Source organism: Girardinichthys multiradiatus, chromosome X (assembly GCF_021462225.1).
Source record: "Girardinichthys multiradiatus isolate DD_20200921_A chromosome X, DD_fGirMul_XY1, whole genome shotgun sequence".
Classification (NCBI taxonomy): Eukaryota; Metazoa; Chordata; class Actinopteri; order Cyprinodontiformes; family Goodeidae; genus Girardinichthys; species Girardinichthys multiradiatus.
Window position 1 is genome coordinate 16,935,881 of NC_061817.1, and position 20,704 is coordinate 16,956,584.

The 20,704-nt window shown below is 37.5% G+C and overlaps 4 gene segments (V, D, J or C); all 4 read left to right on the top strand.

Moving 5' to 3' along the window:
* LOC124863084 overlaps positions 1-2,903 on the top strand; it is a 30,199-nt gene extending 27,296 nt beyond the window's left edge. The window contains 1 exon segment of the V gene segment in view: positions 2,554-2,903. Coding sequence covers positions 2,554-2,903 — 350 coding nt within the window.
* A 4,776-nt stretch (positions 2,904-7,679) lies between these two features.
* LOC124863085 lies at positions 7,680-8,212 on the top strand. The segment is given in 2 exon segments: positions 7,680-7,737; positions 7,839-8,212. Coding segments are annotated over 2 exon segments (414 nt in total).
* A 1,480-nt stretch (positions 8,213-9,692) lies between these two features.
* LOC124862288 lies at positions 9,693-10,224 on the top strand. The segment is given in 2 exon segments: positions 9,693-9,811; positions 9,896-10,224. Coding segments are annotated over 2 exon segments (348 nt in total).
* A 4,235-nt stretch (positions 10,225-14,459) lies between these two features.
* On the top strand, positions 14,460-18,660 carry LOC124863086. The segment is given in 5 exon segments: positions 14,460-14,517; positions 14,619-14,916; positions 16,858-16,963; positions 18,408-18,486; positions 18,572-18,660. Coding segments are annotated over 5 exon segments (612 nt in total).
* Positions 18,661-20,704: the final 2,044 nt, after the last annotated feature.

Here is a 20,704-nt window from a genome sequence, read left to right on the forward strand (position 1 = left end):
TATGGATTAATAGAGAAAAAATTATTAATCAGCAGGTAGTACAAAACTGTGTAAGAGAATAATCTTAAAAATAACTCAGTAATCACAGTAATCTTATGATAATTATGTGATAATAATCCTATAAGATGTGGCTTTCTTTCTTTTTTTAAATATAGAGTTTGTTAATTTCGTTTAAATAAGAAAACATAATACAAATAAATTCAGTGTTAACTTTTTAAATTAAGACATATCACTGGATGTTCTCAAAAAATACCAGGAGGCTTGTCTGTCTTTATGCAAATCAAATAGAGGGTTTAAAGGCTTGCATTCATGCTGTCAGTTGAAGAAGAAGAGTTCAGATCATCTTCAACACCAACATGTTCGCTGTAGCTCTGCTGCTGTTGGTTGCTGGTTTCTGTAAGTCTCACCGAGGCAGATCCACTGACAGTATGATCACTTCACACTGACTGTTTTCTTTTCTGATAATAAGATCCATCATGTTTATTCCTCTTCCACAGGTGTGAAGTGTGAACAGCTGACACAGCCAGCCTCTGTGACTGTTCAGCCAGGTCAACATCTGACCATCAGCTGTCAGGTCTCTTATTCTATCAGCACCTACTGGACAGTTTGGATCAGACAGACTGTTGGGAAAGGACTGGAGTTGATTGGTGGATCTGGAATTGGACATATCACACTGTACAAAGATTCACTAAATAACAAGTTCAGCATCACTTTAGATGGCTCCAGTAAAACGGTGACCTTAAATGGACAGAATATGCAACCTGAAGACTCTGCTGTGTATTACTGCGCCAGAAAGGACCACAGCTGCACAAACAGGCAGCAGAACTGTACAAAGACCCCTCAGAGCCTGAGCATATGTACTAATAATTGAGAGCCAAAGGAGGTGCTCCTATCCCACTTAGACCAGGTTCAAAAAGAAAATCTTAAATTGTTTAGGATCTCTGTCAATAACATTGGAATAAAAAAAGGAAAGTTATGTAAAACGTTGATGAATATTGCCCTGCAATGGACTGGCGACCTCTCCAGGGTGAACCCTGCCTCTTGTCCATAGACTGCTGGAGATAGGCACCAGCTTTCCCATGACCCACTATGGAAGAAGTGGAATAGAAAATGACTGACTGACTGACTGACTGTATGACTGACTTTGATGAATATCAACAAAATCAGAACCTGGTAGTTTTTTAAAATATTTTCTACTGTAATTAATGAACTGGTATACAGTCCATACATATTTAAACTGATTGTTTCTGACATTTCATATTTTAGTGCCATTAGGTTTTTACCTTACATTCAAAGTGTACGATTACTACATGCAGCAGATTATGTATTCAGAAGTTAATTTACAGTTTAGGCTTCTTAATACACCACATTCAACTGATTATTGCATGTAGATCTGTCAGTTTTCTTGTTTTTCTTTCATTTATTCAAATAACATCTGGCCGTACAGCATAAATACTGTCATTAAGAAGTTGAGTCTAGATGTTAAAAAAATAAACAAACAACAACAAAAAACTAAATGTTGCTGCTGGCCTTCTGCTGCCTTCTTGACCAGTTTCCATCTAATGTTTTCAGCAATGGAGGAACATCATTTCTCAGTAATGCCTCAACAACTTCATAATTGTTTTCACTGCGTCATAGAACCCGAGTTGCTACAGATATTTACATTTTTCCCCTAACAGATACCTTTGGCCTGTAACTGTGCATCATTATAAAAACTTTCCAACCAGCAGATTTTCTTTAAACTCATTTAGTAAGTTAGCAGTGATCAGCAAAATATTTTTTCTTCATTTTGAAGAATAAATAATGAAAGTAACTTTTAAAGAGTTTAGTTTTACTATTTCATGCTTTATAAACTCCTCAATGTTCATTAAATTGTAAACTTGCACCAGTTCCACTTGCAAAATTTAAATGTAATAACAGAGAGGTAGCTCAGCTGCACAGAGAATATTGTAGCTACAGGTCAAGACATTGCGAAAAGGTACAATATTCCCTGTAAGGATTTATACAAAATTGATGTTGCATTAAAAGTAAAAAATTTATAAATCATAATTTTTCATTGTCTTATTTTTACATTATAAAAATCTGTTTGTAATTGTGTAAATTGTTATATCCACCATATGGTAATATTTAATATACCAAGATGAATGTCATTCATGACTATATGAATATTGAACACAATAAAATAAACAATAAATCAGTTCAAAGAATGGAAAATAATGATCTAACATTAACATTGTAAATTCAGTATAAGTGTTGTTGCATGCTGGTTAAAAAAAAAAAAAAACTTCCTACAATATCTGGTCAAAAATACTGACAGGTGGGGGGCTGTCATTATGCAAACAAGGCATTTCCAGATTAAATACTTGATCTGATGCTGTCAGCTGCAGAAGAAGAGAAACTCCCATCAGATCATCTTCAACTCCAACATGTTCTCTGTAGCTCTGTTGCTGCTGCTGGCGGCTGGATCCTGTGAGTCTCACTGGAAAACTGAGGTTAAACCATTCAAACTGTTAACAGTGTTTTAAATTAATACACTCTATTTTATCTTTTAAGATGTGAAGTGTGAACAGCTGACACAGCCAGCCTCTATGACTGTGCAACCAGGTCAACGTCTAACTATCAGATGTCAGGTTTCTTATGATCTGAGCTACTGGACAGCTTGGATTAGACAGGCTGCTGGGAAAGGACTGGAATGGATTGGGGTGAATGATAGTGATGGAAACTCACTGTACAAAGATTCACTGAAGAACAAGTTCAGTATCGACGTAGACTCTTCCAGTAACACAGTGACTCTGAACGGACAGAACGTGCAGCCTGAAGACTCTGCTGTGTATTACTGTGCCAGAGCGCCCACAGTGACAAAAACAAACAGCAGAGCTGTACAAAAACCCCTCAGAACCTGAACACTTGCATTAGCAGTAAAACACCAGAGGAGGCACTTTGAGACCACTAATGAATTTAGACCATTTTATAAATGAACCACTTTTTAGTCTTTCGTTTTACAAAGATAACATAGACATTACAGTCAGTTAGATGTTGCTTTTACTATTAAAAATCAAACTGTCCAAATATAGGCTTTGGTTTTCCTGATGTTGGAAGCGGCTTGCTACGTAAAGATGCTTTAATATAATATAACACTATACAATTTTTTAAAATCACCAGGTCAACGTCTGACCATCAGATGTCAGGTCTCTTATGATATGAGCAGCTACTGGACAGCTTGGATCAGACAGGCTGCTGGGAAAGGACTGGAGTGGATTGGGATGAAATATACTGGAAACTCATACTACAAAGACTCCCTGAAGAACAAGTTCAGTATTGACTTAGACACCTCCAGCAAAACAGTGACTCTGAATGGACAGAATATGCAGCCTGAAGACTCTGCTGTTTATTACTGTGCCAGAGAGCCACAGTGACACAAACAAGCAGCAGAGCTATACAAAAACCCCTCAGAACAGATGTAATATAAAATCACCAGAGGAGGCGCTCTTGAACCAGTTTTATGTTTGGCTAAATTGAAAAATAAAAGGTATACAAAGTTTATCCCTGATATGTTGATATATACCTGAAATAACAAAAACAAACAAAACCTTTCAAATAAAAAAAAAATCATATTCTGAAATATACCTGACAAATTTTAAAATCTTTTCACAGTTTTATTAAACAAACATGTAATTAACCAGAATAAAAACCCAGAGGGCTCCAAAACAATGCAACAGCTCATATCAATCAGGTTTTTATTCATGATGTGGTTTTCTCACTTCTACAATGAGCTTTCAAAAGTTTATTATTTAGATCACAAGTTTCATTAACACCGTTAAAAATTGGAAGTTGTTTTATGCGTGAAAAAATAGCATTAAAATAAATGAAATTCAGACATCTTTCAAAACAAAGAAACTGCTGAAATTAATATTTGTCATCTCCTGTTTTTCAGGCTTCTGTTCATTTTGTGGTTTAACAGAAAGAAATGTTGTTTAGCCACTTCCACAAAGACTTTGGCAACTGGATTATTTTGATCAAAGCAAGTTTCGGAGTTGCTTTAAGTAACAAAATAAACCTGAATTTAAAAACAATCTGCATTTTTTAGCCACCTCTGCTTCGTGTTCACAGTATTTCTAATATGGTCTCCTGTGACATAATAATTGCAGACACTCATAAGATTTGTCATTATCTATCACAACTCTCTATAGTCCTGAACCTCTCTTTGGCAAAGACCCATCACAAAAAATATGTCAATATATTCTCCCAGGATCGGACAGCAGTATAAACGGTACGTTTTTTATGACATGATTAAAACAAGACAAGGATTCATTTTCTTATTAACAGGTAACTTCTAATTCTCAGTCGCTATGATACCGAATGCGCTTTTATTATTTTTCATTTCTGTAGAAAGAGTGAAAGTGAGGCAGAAAGACAGACGTTGAAGTCATTTAATGACCTTAAATTTATATGTGGTTACAAAATATGATCAAAATCAGTGGTGTACACAGAAAAGAGGTCAATAGAATGTATTTTTTCTGTCCTTCAAAAGCACAGAATCGTTTTAATGTTAGCACTATACATTCAGAAATACTGGCTATTATGGCTGTTTGTTTCAACACAGAAAAATATATTATCAGGCTGCTTTGTCATTATGCAATTGGAACATTCAGGTTTAAAGACTTGATTTCATGCATTCAGCAGCAGAAGAAGAGAAACTCCCACCATCACCTTCAACACCAACATGATATCTGTAGCTCTGCTGCTGCTGCTGGATCCTGTGAGTCTCACTGAGAGAGAAATATGTACAGTATTATCACATTAGTCTGTTTACTGTTTTTACTCTTTTTACATTCTCTGTCTCTACAGATGTAAAGTGTGAACAGCTGAAACAACCAACCTCTGTAACTCTGCAGCCAGGTCAACATCTGACCATCAGCTGTCAAGTCTCTTATTCTCTCTACCCAAGAGCTTGGATCAGACAGCCTGCTGGAAAAGGACTGGGGTGGATTGGTTGGGTGGGCGAAGGATGGAACATATACAGGATAAATGGCAAACTAAAAAGGTATGCAAAGTTTATCCCTGACATAAATGTATTAAACGAAAATGTCAAAAAGAGACAAAAAAATTGCGATAGACACTTCATATTGTGTCATATCATTAAATATACCTGGAAAATTTTAAAATCTTTTCACAATTTCATTGAATAAACATATAATAAATAAGAATAAAACCTCAGAGATCTTCAAAACAAATCACCAGCTCATATCAATTAGATTTTCAGACTGAAACCAAGATGGGTTTCCCACTTCTAAGAGCTTGATAAATGTTTTCAAATAATGTTGTTAAAAGTTTAAAGTGATTTTGAATAGAAAGATAGAACATTAAAATAAACCAACATTTCTAAATATGATTACAAACATTAATTCAGAGGGCTCCTAACACAAAGAAACAGCTCATATTAATATTTGTCATTTCCTGTTCTTCAGGCTTCTGTTCAACTTGTGGTTTGGCAAAAAAAAAAAATGTTTACCCACTTCTACAAAGAGCGTGTCAACTGTTTTATTTATTAGATCTAAACAAGTTTCTGACTTTTTATGTAACAAATAATAATGAATAATAAAAAGATTACAATAAAGTTTGTAGCCACATCTGCTTCAATTCAATTCAGTTTTATTTATATAGCGCCAATTCACAACACATGTTGTCTCAAGGCACTTCACAAAAGTCAGGTACATACATTCCAATTAATCCTAATCATTGAACAGTGCAGTCAGATTCAGTCATTTATTCAAATTGGATAAAACGTTTTTCTGTCTAAGGAAACCCAGTAGATTGCATCCAGTCAGTGTCTTGCAGCATCCCTCCTCCCGGATGAGCATGTAGAGACACATTGACATTATTTCTAAAATGGTCTCCTCTAACATGATTAGTGCAGACACTCATAAGATTTGTCATTATTTGGTTTTAAATGTTTAGAACTTTAAACAAAAGTAATGATAAATTAACTGAAACAGAACATTTTCTTAAACCATCAATATGTCCAAAAATAGACAATTATGATAGACAAATCTCTAAATTAAATCAAGCTGAGTTCAGTTTCTTTTCCAGGGGGAGGAGTTGATGCAAAACTTGTTCTGCTTCCACCTTTACATGTCTGTGATAGAGTTAAAGACCTGCAGTAAATCAGAGACAAACACACTGCAGACTGAGCAGAGACAAATGGCTGCTACAATGATCAGACCTCATCAGGTTATGATTGCTTTTCTCATCCTGACAGTTAACTGGACAGGTAAGAACAAAGGGTCCTTAAAGGAACCTCTTTAGTCATAAATACACAATGATTATAGTTCAGAACCTGATGATCTGTATGTCTGCAGGTACTGATGGTCAAACATTGACTGAGTCTGAACCAGTGGTTAAAAGGCCTGGAGAATCCCACAGACTGACCTGCACATATTCTGGGTTTAGTAGCACTCCTCACATAGCTTGGATCAGACAAGCAACTGGAAAAGGACTGGAGTGGATTGCTGTAATCTGGTCAGACAGTAGTGGCACCTACTACTCTGACTCAGTGAGAAACCGGTTCACCATCTCCAGAGACAACAGCAGAAGTCAGGTGTATCTGCAGATGAACAGTCTGACAGCTCAGGATTCTGCTGTTTATTATTGTGCTCGAGAGCCACAGTGACACAGAAAGCAGAAACACTGAACAAAAACTCTGCAGTGTATGAAAAGTTTAAAAATGAACCCTCCACAGGGGGCGCACTAACACCATTTATGTTTGTCACAGCAAATATTGAGATACACACATTTCTGATGATATGAGGAGTCGAGAAGGTTCACACTGGAGAAATGACTTTGAGAAGTTTTAGACCTAAACATTTTCTGTGCCTTATAAACCATTCTGAAGTTTGGGCAGAAAAACAGGGAGTAAAACAGAAAAATCACAGGCATGGCAACAACTGAATACAGAGCAGAAACTATGGAAGGATCCAGCGGGGAACAATGATAACATAAGGGAAACATGAGAAAATAAACTAATATAAAAACACCTTACAAACAATAATGAACACAGAGAAATGAACTGAATAAAGCAGGACCCAAAGCATATATCAACAAGGAAATTATCAAAAGGCAAACACAAGTCCAAACATCTGTTGATTTTGACATGTTCAGTGTTAATGTTACAGGTTTAGGCTTACAAGAACACCTTAAAATCCTTCTTCACTAAACACAACAAAAATCAACATGGTGGTCTACTCAGAACACAACTCTTATTGAAAGGCTACTGACCCTCTTCATAAGGATGACCTTTCACCTCCTATACTTCAGATTATAGTTTTTTAATGACAGAGGTCATATGGATTAATAGAGAAAAAATTATTAATCAGCAGGTAGTACAAAACTGTGTAAGAGAATAATCTTAAAAATAACTCAGTAATCACAGTAATCTTATGATAATTATGTGATAATAATCCTATAAGATGTGGCTTTCTTTCTTTTTTTAAATATAGAGTTTGTTAATTTCGTTTAAATAAGAAAACATAATACAAATAAATTCAGTGTTAACTTTTTAAATTAAGACATATCACTGGATGTTCTCAAAAAATACCAGGAGGCTTGTCTGTCTTTATGCAAATCAAATAGAGGGTTTAAAGGCTTGCATTCATGCTGTCAGTTGAAGAAGAAGAGATCAGATCATCTTCAACACCAACATGTTCGCTGTAGCTCTGCTGCTGTTGGTTGCTGGTTTCTGTAAGTCTCACCGAGGCAGATCCACTGACAGTATGATCACTTCACACTGACTGTTTTCTTTTCTGATAATAAGATCCATCATGTTTATTCCTCTTCCACAGGTGTGAAGTGTGAACAGCTGACACAGCCAGCCTCTGTGACTGTTCAGCCAGGTCAACATCTGACCATCAGCTGTCAGGTCTCTTATTCTATCAGCACCTACTGGACAGTTTGGATCAGACAGACTGTTGGGAAAGGACTGGAGTGGATTGGTGGATCTGGAATTGGACATATCACACTGTACAAAGATTCACTAAATAACAAGTTCAGCATCACTTTAGATGGCTCCAGTAAAACGGTGACCTTAAATGGACAGAATATGCAGCCTGAAGACTCTGCTGTGTATTACTGCGCCAGAAAGGACCACAGCTGCACAAACAGGCAGCAGAGCTGTACAAAGACCCCTCAGAGCCTGAGCATATGTACTAATAATTGAGAGCCAAAGGAGGTGCTCCTATCCCACTTAGACCAGGTTCAAAAAGAAAATCTTAAATTGTTTAGGATCTCTGTCAATAACATTGGAATAAAAAAAGGAAAGTTATGTAAAACGTTGATGAATATTGCCCTGCAATGGACTGGCGACCTCTCCAGGGTGAACCCTGCCTCTTGTCCATAGACTGCTGGAAATAGGCACCAGCTTTCCCATGACCCACTATGGAAGAAGTGGAATAGAAAATGACTGACTGACTGACTGACTGTATGACTGACTTTGATGAATATCAACAAAATCAGAACCTGGTAGTTTTTTAAAATATTTTCTACTGTAATTAATGAACTGGTATACAGTCCATACATATTTAAACTGATTGTTTCTGACATTTCATATTTTAGTGCCATTAGGTTTTTACCTTACATTCAAAGTGTACGATTACTACATACAGCAGATTATGTATTCAGAAGTTAATTTACAGTTTAGGCTTCTTAATACACCACATTCAACTGATTATTGCATGTAGATCTGTCAGTTTTCTTGTTTTTCTTTCATTTATTCAAATAACATCTGGCCGTACAGCATAAATACTGTCATTAAGAAGTTGAGTCTAGATGTTAAAAAAATAAACAAACAACAACAAAAAACTAAATGTTGCTGCTGGCCTTCTGTAGCCTTCTTGACCAGTTTCCATCTAATGTTTTCAGCAATGGAGGAACATCATTTCTCAGTAATGCCTCAACAACTTCATAATTGTTTTCACTGCGTCATAGAACCCGAGTTGCTACAGATATTTACATTTTTCCCCTAACAGATACCTTTGGCCTGTAACTGTGCATCATTATAAAAACTTTCCAACCAGCAGATTTTCTTTAAACTCATTTAGTAAGTTAGCAGTGATCAGCAAAATATTTTTTCTTCATTTTGAAGAATAAATAATGAAAGTAACTTTTAAAGAGTTTAGTTTTACTATTTCATGCTTTATAAACTCCTCAATGTTCATTAAATTGTAAACTTGCACCAGTTCCACTTGCAAAATTTAAATGTAATAACAGAGAGGTAGCTCAGCTGCACAGAGAATATTGTAGCTAGAGGTCAAGACATTGCGAAAAGGTACAATATTCCCTGTAAGGATTTATACAAAATTGATGTTGCATTAAAAGTAAAAAATTTATAAATCATAATTTTTCATTGTCTTATTTTTACATTATAAAAATCTGTTTGTAATTGTGTAAATTGTTATATCCACCATATGGTAATATTTAATATACCAAGATGAATGTCATTCATGACTATATGAATATTGAACACAATAAAATAAACAATAAATCAGTTCAAAGAATGGAAAATAATGATCTAACATTAACATTGTAAATTCAGTATAAGTGTTGTTGCATGCTGGTTAAAAAAAAAAAAAAAACTTCCTACAATATCTGGTCAAAAATACTGACAGGTGGGGGGCTGTCATTATGCAAACAAGGCATTTCCAGATTAAATACTTGATCTGATGCTGTCAGCTGCAGAAGAAGAGAAACTCCCATCAGATCATCTTCAACTCCAACATGTTCTCTGTAGCTCTGTTGCTGCTGCTGGCTGCTGGATCCTGTGAGTCTCACTGGAAAACTGAGGTTAAACCATTCAAACTGTTAACAGTGTTTTAAATTAATACACTCTATTTTATCTTTTAAGATGTGAAGTGTGAACAGCTGACACAGCCAGCCTCTATGACTGTGCAACCAGGTCAACGTCTAACTATCAGATGTCAGGTTTCTTATGATCTGAGCTACTGGACAGCTTGGATTAGACAGGCTGCTGGGAAAGGACTGGAATGGATTGGGGTGAATGATAGTGATGGAAACTCACTGTACAAAGATTCACTGAAGAACAAGTTCAGTATTGACTTAGACACCTCCAGCAAAACAGTGACTCTGAATGGACAGAATATGCAGCCTGAAGACTCTGCTGTTTATTACTGTGCCAGAGAGCCACAGTGACACAAACAAGCAGCAGAGCTGTACAAAAACCCCTCAGAACAGATGTAATATAAAATCACCAGAGGAGGCGCTCTTGAACCAGTTTTATGTTTGGCTAAATTGAAAAATAAAAGGTATACAAAGTTTATCCCTGATATGTTGATATATACCTGAAATAACAAAAACAAACAAAACCTTTCAAATAAAAAAAAATCATATTCTGAAATATACCTGACAAATTTTAAAATCTTTTCACAGTTTTATTAAACAAACATGTAATTAACCAGAATAAAAACCCAGAGGGCTCCAAAACAATGCAACAGCTCATATCAATCAGGTTTTTATTCATGATGTGGTTTTCTCACTTCTACAATGAGCTTTCAAAAGTTTATTATTTAGATCACAAGTTTCATTAACACCGTTAAAAATTGGAAGTTGTTTTATGCGTGAAAAAATAGCATTAAAATAAATGAAATTCAGACATCTTTCAAAACAAAGAAACTGCTGAAATTAATATTTGTCATCTCCTGTTTTTCAGGCTTCTGTTCATTTTGTGGTTTAACAGAAAGAAATGTTGTTTAGCCACTTCCACAAAGACTTTGGCAACTGGATTATTTTGATCAAAGCAAGTTTCGGAGTTGCTTTAAGTAACAAATAAACCTGAATTTAAAAACAATCTGCATTTTTTAGCCACCTCTGCTTCGTGTTCACAGTATTTCTAATATGGTCTCCTGTGACATAATAATTGCAGACACTCATAAGATTTGTCATTATCTATCACAACTCTCTATAGTCCTGAACCTCTCTTTGGCAAAGACCCATCACAAAAAATATGTCAATATATTCTCCCAGGATCGGACAGCAGTATAAACGGTACGTTTTTTATGACATGATTAAAACAAGACAAGGATTCATTTTCTTATTAACAGGTAACTTCTAATTCTCAGTCGCTATGATAACGAATGCAATTTTATTATTTTTCATTTCTGTAGAAAGAGTGAAAGTGAGGCAGAAAGACAGACGTTGAAGTCATTTAATGACCTTAAAATTTATATGTGGTTACAAAATATGATCAAAATCAGTGGTGTACACAGAAAAGAGGTCAATAGAATGTATTTTTTCTGTCCTTCAAAAGCACAGAATCGTTTTAATGTTAGCACTATACATTCAGAAATACTGGCTATTATGGCTGTTTGTTTCAACACAGAAAAATATATTATCAGGCTGCTTTGTCATTATGCAATTGGAACATTCAGGTTTAAAGACTTGATTTCATGCATTCAGCAGCAGAAGAAGAGAAACTCCCACCATCACCTTCAACACCAACATGATATCTGTAGCTCTGCTGCTGCTGCTGGATCCTGTGAGTCTCACTGAGAGAGAAATATGTACAGTATTATCACATTAGTCTGTTTACTGTTTTTACTCTTTTTACATTCTCTGTCTCTACAGATATAAAGTGTGAACAGCTGAAACAACCAACCTCTGTAACTCTGCAGCCAGGTCAACATCTGACCATCAGCTGTCAAGTCTCTTATTCTCTCTACCCAAGAGCTTGGATCAGACAGCCTGCTGGAAAAGGACTGGGGTGGATTGGTTGGGTGGGCGAAGGATGGAACATATACAGGATAAATGGCAAACTAAAAAGGTATGCAAAGTTTATCCCTGACATAAATGTATTAAACGGAAATGTCAAAAAGAGACAAAAAAATTGCGATAGACACTTCATATTGTGTCATATCATTAAATATACCTGGAAAATTTTAAAATCTTTTCACAATTTCATTGAATAAACATATAATAAATAAGAATAAAACCTCAGAGATCTTCAAAACAAATCACCAGCTCATATCAATTAGATTTTCAGACTGAAACCAAGATGGGTTTCCCACTTCTAAGAGCTTGATAAATGTTTTCAAATAATGTTGTTAAAAGTTTAAAGTGATTTTGAATAGAAAGATAGAACATTAAAATAAACCAACATTTCTAAATATGATTACAAACATTAATTCAGAGGGCTCCTAACACAAAGAAACAGCTCATATTAATATTTGTCATTTCCTGTTCTTCAGGCTTCTGTTCAACTTGTGGTTTGGCAAAAAAAAAAAATGTTTACCCACTTCTACAAAGAGCGTGTCAACTGTTTTATTTATTAGATCTAAACAAGTTTCTGACTTTTTTATGTAACAAAATAATAATGAATAATAAAAAGATTACAATAAAGTTTGTAGCCACATCTGCTTCAATTCAATTCAGTTTTATTTATATAGCGCCAATTCACAACACATGTTGTCTCAAGGCACTTCACAAAAGTCAGGTCCATACATTCCAATTAATCCTAATCATTGAACAGTGCAGTCAGATTCAGTCATTTATTCAAATTGGATAAAACGTTTTTCTGTCTAAGGAAACCCAGTAGATTGCATCCAGTCAGTGTCTTGCAGCATTCCCTCCTCCCGGATGAGCATGTAGAGACACATTGACATTATTTCTAAAATGGTCTCCTCTAACATGATTAGTGCAGACACTCATAAGATTTGTCATTATTTGGTTTTAAATGTTTAGAACTTTAAACAAAAGTAATGATAAATTAACTGAAACAGAACATTTTCTTAAACCATCAATATGTCCAAAAATAGACAATTATGATAGACAAATCTCTAAATTAAATCAAGCTGAGTTCAGTTTCTTTTCCAGGGGGAGGAGTTGATGCAAAACTTGTTCTGCTTCCACCTTTACATGTCTGTGACAGAGTTAAAGACCTGCAGTAAATCAGAGACAAACACACTGCAGACTGAGCAGAGACAAATGGCTGCTACAATGATCAGACCTCATCAGGTTATGATTGCTTTTCTCATCCTGACAGTTAACTGGACAGGTAAGAACAAAGGGTCCTTAAAGGAACCTCTTTAGTCATAAATACACAATTATTATAGTTCAGAACCTGATGATCTGTATGTCTGCAGGTACTGATGGTCAAACACTGACTAAGTCTGAACCAGTGGTTAAAAGACCTAGAGAATCCCACAGACTGACCTGCACATATTCTGGGCTTGGTACTCCTGACATAGCTTGGATCAGACAGGCTGCTGGAAAAGGACTGGAGTGGATCTCAACTATAAGCTGGGATAGTAAAAACATCTACTACTCTGACTCAGTGAGAAACCGGTTCACCATCTCCAGAGACAACAGCAGAACTCAGGTGTATCTGCAGATGAACAGTCTGACAGCTCAGGATTCTGCTGTTTATTATTGTGCTCGAGAGCCACAGTGACACAGAAAGTAGAAACACTGAACAAAAACTCTGCAGTGCATGAATAGTTTAAAAATGAACCCTCCACAGGGGGCGCACTAACACCATTTATGTTTGTCACAGCAAATATTGAGATACACACATTTCTGATGATATGAGGAGTCGAGAAGGTTCACACTGGAGAAATGACTTTGAGAAGTTTTAGACCTAAACATTTTCTGTGCCTTATAAACCATTCTGAAGTTTGGGCAGAAAAACAGGGAGTAAAACAGAAAGATCACAGGCATGGCAACAACTGAATACAGAGCAGAAACTATGGAAGGATCCAGCGGGGAACAATGATAACATAAGGGAAACATGAGAAAATAAACTAATATAATAACACCTTACAAACAATAATGAACACAGAGAAATGAACTGAATAAAGCAGGACCCAAAGCATATATCAACAAGGAAATTATCAAAAGGCAAACACAAGTCCAAACATCTGTTGATTTTGACATGTTCAGTGTTAATGTTACAGGTTTAGGCTTACAAGAACACCTTAAAATCCTTCTTCACTAAACACAACAAAAATCAACATGGTGGTCTACTCAGAACACAACTGATTGAAAGGCTACTGACCCTCTTCATAAGGATGACCTTTCACCTCCTATACTTCAGATTACAGTTTTTTAATGACAGAGGTCATATGGATTAATAGAGAAAAAATTATTAATCAGCAGGTAGTACAAAACTGTGTAAGAGAATAATCTTAAAAATAACTCAGTAATCACAGTAATCTTATGATAATTATGTGATAATAATCCTATAAGATGTGGCTTTCTTTCTTTTTTAAATATAGAGTTTGTTAATTTCGTTTAAATAAGAAAAAATAATACAAATAAATTCAGTGTTAACTTTTTAAATTAAGACATATCACTGGATGTTCTCAAAAAATACCAGGAGGCTTGTCTGTCTTTATGCAAATCAAATAGAGGGTTTAAAGGCTTGCATTCATGCTGTCAGTTGAAGAAGAAGAGATCAGATCATCTTCAACACCAACATGTTCGCTGTAGCTCTGCTGCTGTTGGTTGCTGGTTTCTGTAAGTCTCACCGAGGCAGATCCACTGACAGTATGATCACTTCACACTGACTGTTTTCTTTTCTGATAATAAGATCCATCATGTTTATTCCTCTTCCACAGGTGTGAAGTGTGAACAGCTGACACAGCCAGCCTCTGTGACTGTTCAGCCAGGTCAACATCTGACCATCAGCTGTCAGGTCTCTTATTCTATCAGCACCTACTGGACAGTTTGGATCAGACAGACTGTTGGGAAAGGACTGGAGTGGATTGGTGGATCTGGAATTGGACATATCACACTGTACAAAGATTCACTAAATAACAAGTTCAGCATCACTTTAGATGGCTCCAGTAAAACGGTGACCTTAAATGGACAGAATATGCAGCCTGAAGACTCTGCTGTGTGTTACTGCGCCAGAAAGTCAGGGCTTCAAAACAAAGCAATAGCTCGTATCAATTGGTTTTTATTCAATATGTAGTTTCCCAATTTCTATAAAGAGCGTGGTAACTGGTTTATTATTTAGATTAAAAAATGTTTCTGATTTTATAGCTTTAAACAAAAGTAATGATAAACGAACTGAAAACCTTAACTTTAACCATCAATGTGTCTAAAAATAAATGAAAACAATTATTAAAATCAAATGTCTGCAGAAAATCAAGATGAGTTCAGTTCATTTCCAGGGGGAGGAGTTGATGTAAAACTTGTTCTGCTTCCACCTTTACATGTCTGTGACAGAATTAAAGACCTGCAGTAAATCAGAGACAAACACACTGCAGACTGAGCAGAGACAAATGGCTGCTACAATGATTAATCCTAATCATTGAACAGTGCAGTCAGATTCAGTCATTTATTCAAATTGGATAACACGTTTTTCTGTCTAAGGAAACCCAGTAGATTGCATCCAGTCAGTGTCTTGCAGCATTCCCTCCTCCCGGATGAGCATGTAGAGACACATTGACATTATTTCTAAAATGGTCTCCTCTAACATGATTAGTGCAGACACTCATAAGATTTGTCATTATTTGGTTTTAAATGTTTATAGCTTTGAACATAAGTAATGATAAATTTGAAAGGAATGTTTAACTTAAACCATCAATTTGTCCAAAAATAAACCAAAGTAATTATTAAAATCAAATGTCTGCAGAAAGTCAAGATGAGTTCAGTTCATTTCCAGGGGGAGGAGTTGATGTAAAACTTGTTCTGCTTCCACCTTTACATGTCTGTGACAGAGTTAAAGACCTGCAGTAAATCAGAGACAAACACACTGCAGACTGAGCAGAGACAAATGGCTGCTACAATGATCAGACCTCATCAGGTTGTGATTGCTTTTCTCATCCTGACAGTTAACTGGACAGGTAAGAACAAAGGGTCCTTAAAGGAACCTCTTTAGTCATAAATACACAATTATTATAGTTCAGAACATAATGATCTGTATGTCTGCAGGTACTGATGGTCAAACACTGACTGAGTGTCAGTGTTTGACACTCAGTCAAACACTGATGTAAATGACACACATTTACTCAGAAAATGGCACAATTTAGAAATATGCTCCATAGTGTGATGGTTTGAAAACATCTCGGTCTCTGTTGTGATGTAGAAGGGAAAATTTTAATCTTTCTTATAGGGAAGGCCTGGCTCATGAAAATAGTAGAAGTAAATGTGCCTGAGCTAAATAATGCATGCAATAACATAATTGTACTACTGCTAATGTAGTAAAGGAGACTATTCATTGAAATATTCTAAACAGTTTTTAAGAGTTTCCCTGCATGTTTGTCAAAAGTCAGCATAAATCCGTGATACTGATATAGAAATTCAAAATCTTATTCCCTTTTAAGTTGGGACTCCACGCTTGTTAGAAATACAAAATGTATTATATTATTGTCTTGGGGGTTGTCTGGTGCCGGGGCTCTTTGGCCCTCTCGGGATTGTTTGGATTGCCTTGGATACCGATTCCCGGTTTCGGTGCCCGGTCTGTTGGTTGGGGAGGCGTCGGGCTCCGGCGAGGGGGTCTTGGCCAGGGTGGTGTGCAGTGTTGATTGAGATGTGGCTGGCCAGCTTGCTTGGTGCGGTGGGGTGTGCCGTGCGCGAGGGTGAGTGGCCGGCATCCTGGAGCTCCTCTGGGGTTTGGGTGTGGGGTTGGCGGGGTGCCCGGTCCTTGGCGTGCTGTTGTGGCCTTCCTCCAATGCTTCCTTCTGTGGCTCTTACCCCAGGCAGGGCGCAGGGCTACGGTTGGCGGTCAGGTGGGTGGGGTGGTGGAGCATGTCTTGTGCCCGCACTGAGGCGGCTGATGGGATGTGCTTGGCCTGGGGCGGTTGGCTTGCCCGGCCTGGTTACTCAGCTTGTGCATGTTTCCCTCTCAAGGACTGATGGGCTGGGGCTGCTGACGGTGGCTGAACGGTTGGGTAGGCTTGGCGGTGTGCTGCTCTGCTGGCTGTTGTGTCTGGGGGGGGGGACTGTTGCGTGTGGGGTGAGGGGGTTGTGTCATCTTCTTGGATGCGGGGTCACCAGCATCTGGATTGGCTGAGCGGCGATGGTAGACCTTAGCTGGATAATGTTTCTACCTGGGCTATCGTTTCAGTGGCAGTGATGTGGTGTGTCTGTGTGGTTGCGGGGGCGGGGTGGGGGATGCCGGTCCCGAGCACCTGCCGCTGGCCGGGGACCTCTTGCAGGGTGAGGTTGTCCCGTCTTGGTGTTGGGTCGGGGGCTCCGTTGTGAGCTCGGTGCTCGATGGTGTCTGCCCAGTTGTGCCAAGTGGGCGTGGCTGGGGTGGCGTTAAGCGGGGGCCTTGCCTTGTTGTCGCGGTGCGCTGTGTGGTGAGGGTGGGACGTGGCGGGGGTGCTTGGAGCGGGGCTGTGTGTGGAGCTTGCGCTGTGTGGGTGTTGCTTCATCGGCTTTTCGGGGATGAAGCTCTCCTGTGGGAGTGTGCCCATGTGCTGTGGGGGGTGATTCATGGCATTTGGGTTCAGGGACATGTGTTTGATATCTTGCTGAATCTGTCACATACACAAAGACAGACACAGAGGCATACACAGTGAAAAGCAGTGAAATAAATATTAATCTTTATTGTAATTAATGCAAAGAAAAATTAGAAACGTTCTTGAAAATAGGCATTTGTGTATGTAATTTACTACATAGTGAAGAAAGCATTCAGACAGCAACTACCTGTGAGACACTAAAGAAATACTCTTCCAAATGATAATACTTTATGCTTGTTGATTTTCAAGATATTGACAAACATATACTGTAAATCAGCTAACAAAAAGGCTAGCTCATAAAGAAAATCATAACTCAGCTTCAAAAACATATGAAATATGAGCAGATGATTTTACTATTTTACTATTTTTAACTGCCTTTAACATGTTATATTAATGATTACTCATATATATGAATTATGAAACATGTTGCTGATTTAAAACATACCTTGAAACTATTTGTAAATGTGTTAAATGTATGTGATGCTATTAGAAAAATAGCTGTAAAACCACTGATGAACACATTAAGTCAAAATAAAGCAAGAAAATTTGTTTCCTCTTTCCCATTCAGTCACATTATTACCTGAACAGCAGCATTATAATAGAAAATGTATAATATATTTTGCTGTTAGAGATACTGACTGGTCAATTTGCTTTAATTAAAAGTATCTCATATGTCATGCAACCCAGAAGGAAAACAAAGAACAAAATAAAATGAGTTAACAATAAGTCAAATGAAGGAAATAAAAGTTAATCTCTGTTTCCCACAATCACTAGATGACTTGAACACAAACATTGTAAATTAAGGCAATTAGTTCATTTATGCTTGCTGAAAGAACAGAAATATTATCCTGCACTAGGTGGCCAAGACTCTCACTGGCTGTTTATCATTATGCAAATAAAGTGTTGTGGTTTAAAGACTTGATCTGATGCTGTCAGCTGCAGAAGAAGAGAAACTCCCAACAGATCACCATCAGCACCAACATGATCTCTGCTGCTGCTGCTGCTGCTGGATCCTGTGAGCAACATTTACAGCATGATCACACTTTACTGACTGATTATGGTTTATATAGTAATCCTAAATATAATATTTTCCTCCACAGATGTGAACTGTGAACAGCTGACACAGCCAGCCTCTGTGACTCTGCAGTCAGGTCAACGTCTCACCATCAGATGTCAGGCCTTCTTATGAACTAAGCAGCTACTGGACAGACTGGATAAGACAGCCTGTTGGGAAAGGACTGGAGTGGATCCGGATGAAACATGGTGGTGGAGGTTAATACTACAAAGATTCACTGAAGAATAAATTCAGTATAGATGGAGACTCTTCCAGTAAAACTGTGACTGAATGGACAGAATCTGCATCCTGAAGATTCTGCTGTTCATTACTTTGTCAGACTGGACAATAGTGACACAAACAAGCAGCAGAGCTGTACAAAAACCCAGCAGAACCTGGACAGGTGCTCCACAGGAGGCGCTCTAACAGACCAATAAGTATTTCAGACCAATTTATGCAAATGTTACAATCTTTGTTAATTACTGATCTTTAAAACAATATGTATTGAAACTGCATTTTATTTCCAACACCACTGTGTTAAGAGATACAAACAGGGATCATTGTGTATAACCAAGACAGCAGATTGTCTGTTTAGAACATTTTTATGTAAGTTTTTTGCATCAGAAACTTATGATCAAAACATGTGCATCGTTTATTTTGTCCTCGCCTTCAGTAAAACTGATGCTTCTCTTATGTCTGGTTTCTCCAGAGCAACAAGTCACTGCAGAAAATGTGTTGCATTTTATGATCTCAAAAACAAATAAATACAAACAAATACAAACAAACTGCAAACAGACAAAATAAAAATGATGTGCTGTCATATTAGGATATTTAACAACATAAACACAGTCAAACACCCTGCAGTTGTTTCACATTCTCAGGGTCATGAGAATAAAGATGATGTATTTAAGAATTAGAAACTCATGACCCTGTACCCAAGTCTGAACTTTAACTGTCTTGAGACCAACCCATGAACACTCATCACATGGAACATAAAAACTAAAAGAAGAATACGTTTCTACCGAATGAAGTTAAAACCTTAAATTTAAAACTCTTTAAGCCTTTATGCTTCCTGGCATGTTATATATGTATGTGATGTTTGTCTGCTTAAAAACCTCAAAAAATGTTTTTTTTTATGATACAAATAACATACTGTGTATGTTACAGAGGTTGGACAATGAAACTGAAGGTTTCAAGGCTAAATTGGACCAGCCTGGTAGCCAGTCTTCATTGATTGCACATTGCACCAGTAAGAGCAGAGTGTGAAGGTACAATTAGCAGGGTAAGAACACAGTTTTGCTCAAAATATTGAAATGCACACAACATTATGGGTGACATACCAGAGTTCAAAAGAGGACAAATTGTTGGTGCACGTCTTGCTGGCGCATCTGTGACCAAGACAGCAAGTCTTTGTGATGTATCAAGAGCCACGGTATCCAGGGTAATGTCAGCATACCACCAAGAAGGATGAACCACATCCAACAGGATTAACTGTGGACGCAAGAGGAAGCTGTCTGAAAGGGATGTTCGGGTGCTAACCCGGATTGTATCCAAAAAACATAAAACCACGGCTGCCCAAATCACGGCAGAATTAAATGTGCACCTCAACTCTCCTGTTTCCACCAGAACTGTCCGTCGGGAGCTCCACAGGGTCAATATACACGGCCGGGCTGCTATAGCCAAACCTTTGGTCACTCATGCCAATGCCAAACGTTGGTTTCAATGGTGCAAGGAGCGCAAATCTTGGGCTGTGGACAATGTGAAACATTGTATCCTGAAGGCGGTGCCGTGTATCAGGATTGCAATGCACCAATACACACAGCAAGACTGGTGAAAGATTGGTTTGATGAACATGAAAGTGAAGTTGTACATCTCCCATGGCCTGCACAGTTACCAGATCTAAATATTATTGAGCCACTTTGGGGTGTTTTGGAGGAGCGAGTCAGGAAACGTTTTCCTCCACCAGTATCATGTAGTGACCTGGTCACTATCCTGCAAGAAGAATGGCTTAAAATTCCTCTGACCACTGTGCAGGACTTGTATATGTGATTCCCAAGACGAATTGACGCTGTATTGGCCGCAAAAGGAGGCCCTACACCATAATAATAAATTATTGTGGTCTAAAACCAGGTGTTTCAGTTTCATTGTCCAACCCCTGTATATGAACCAAATGCTTTTC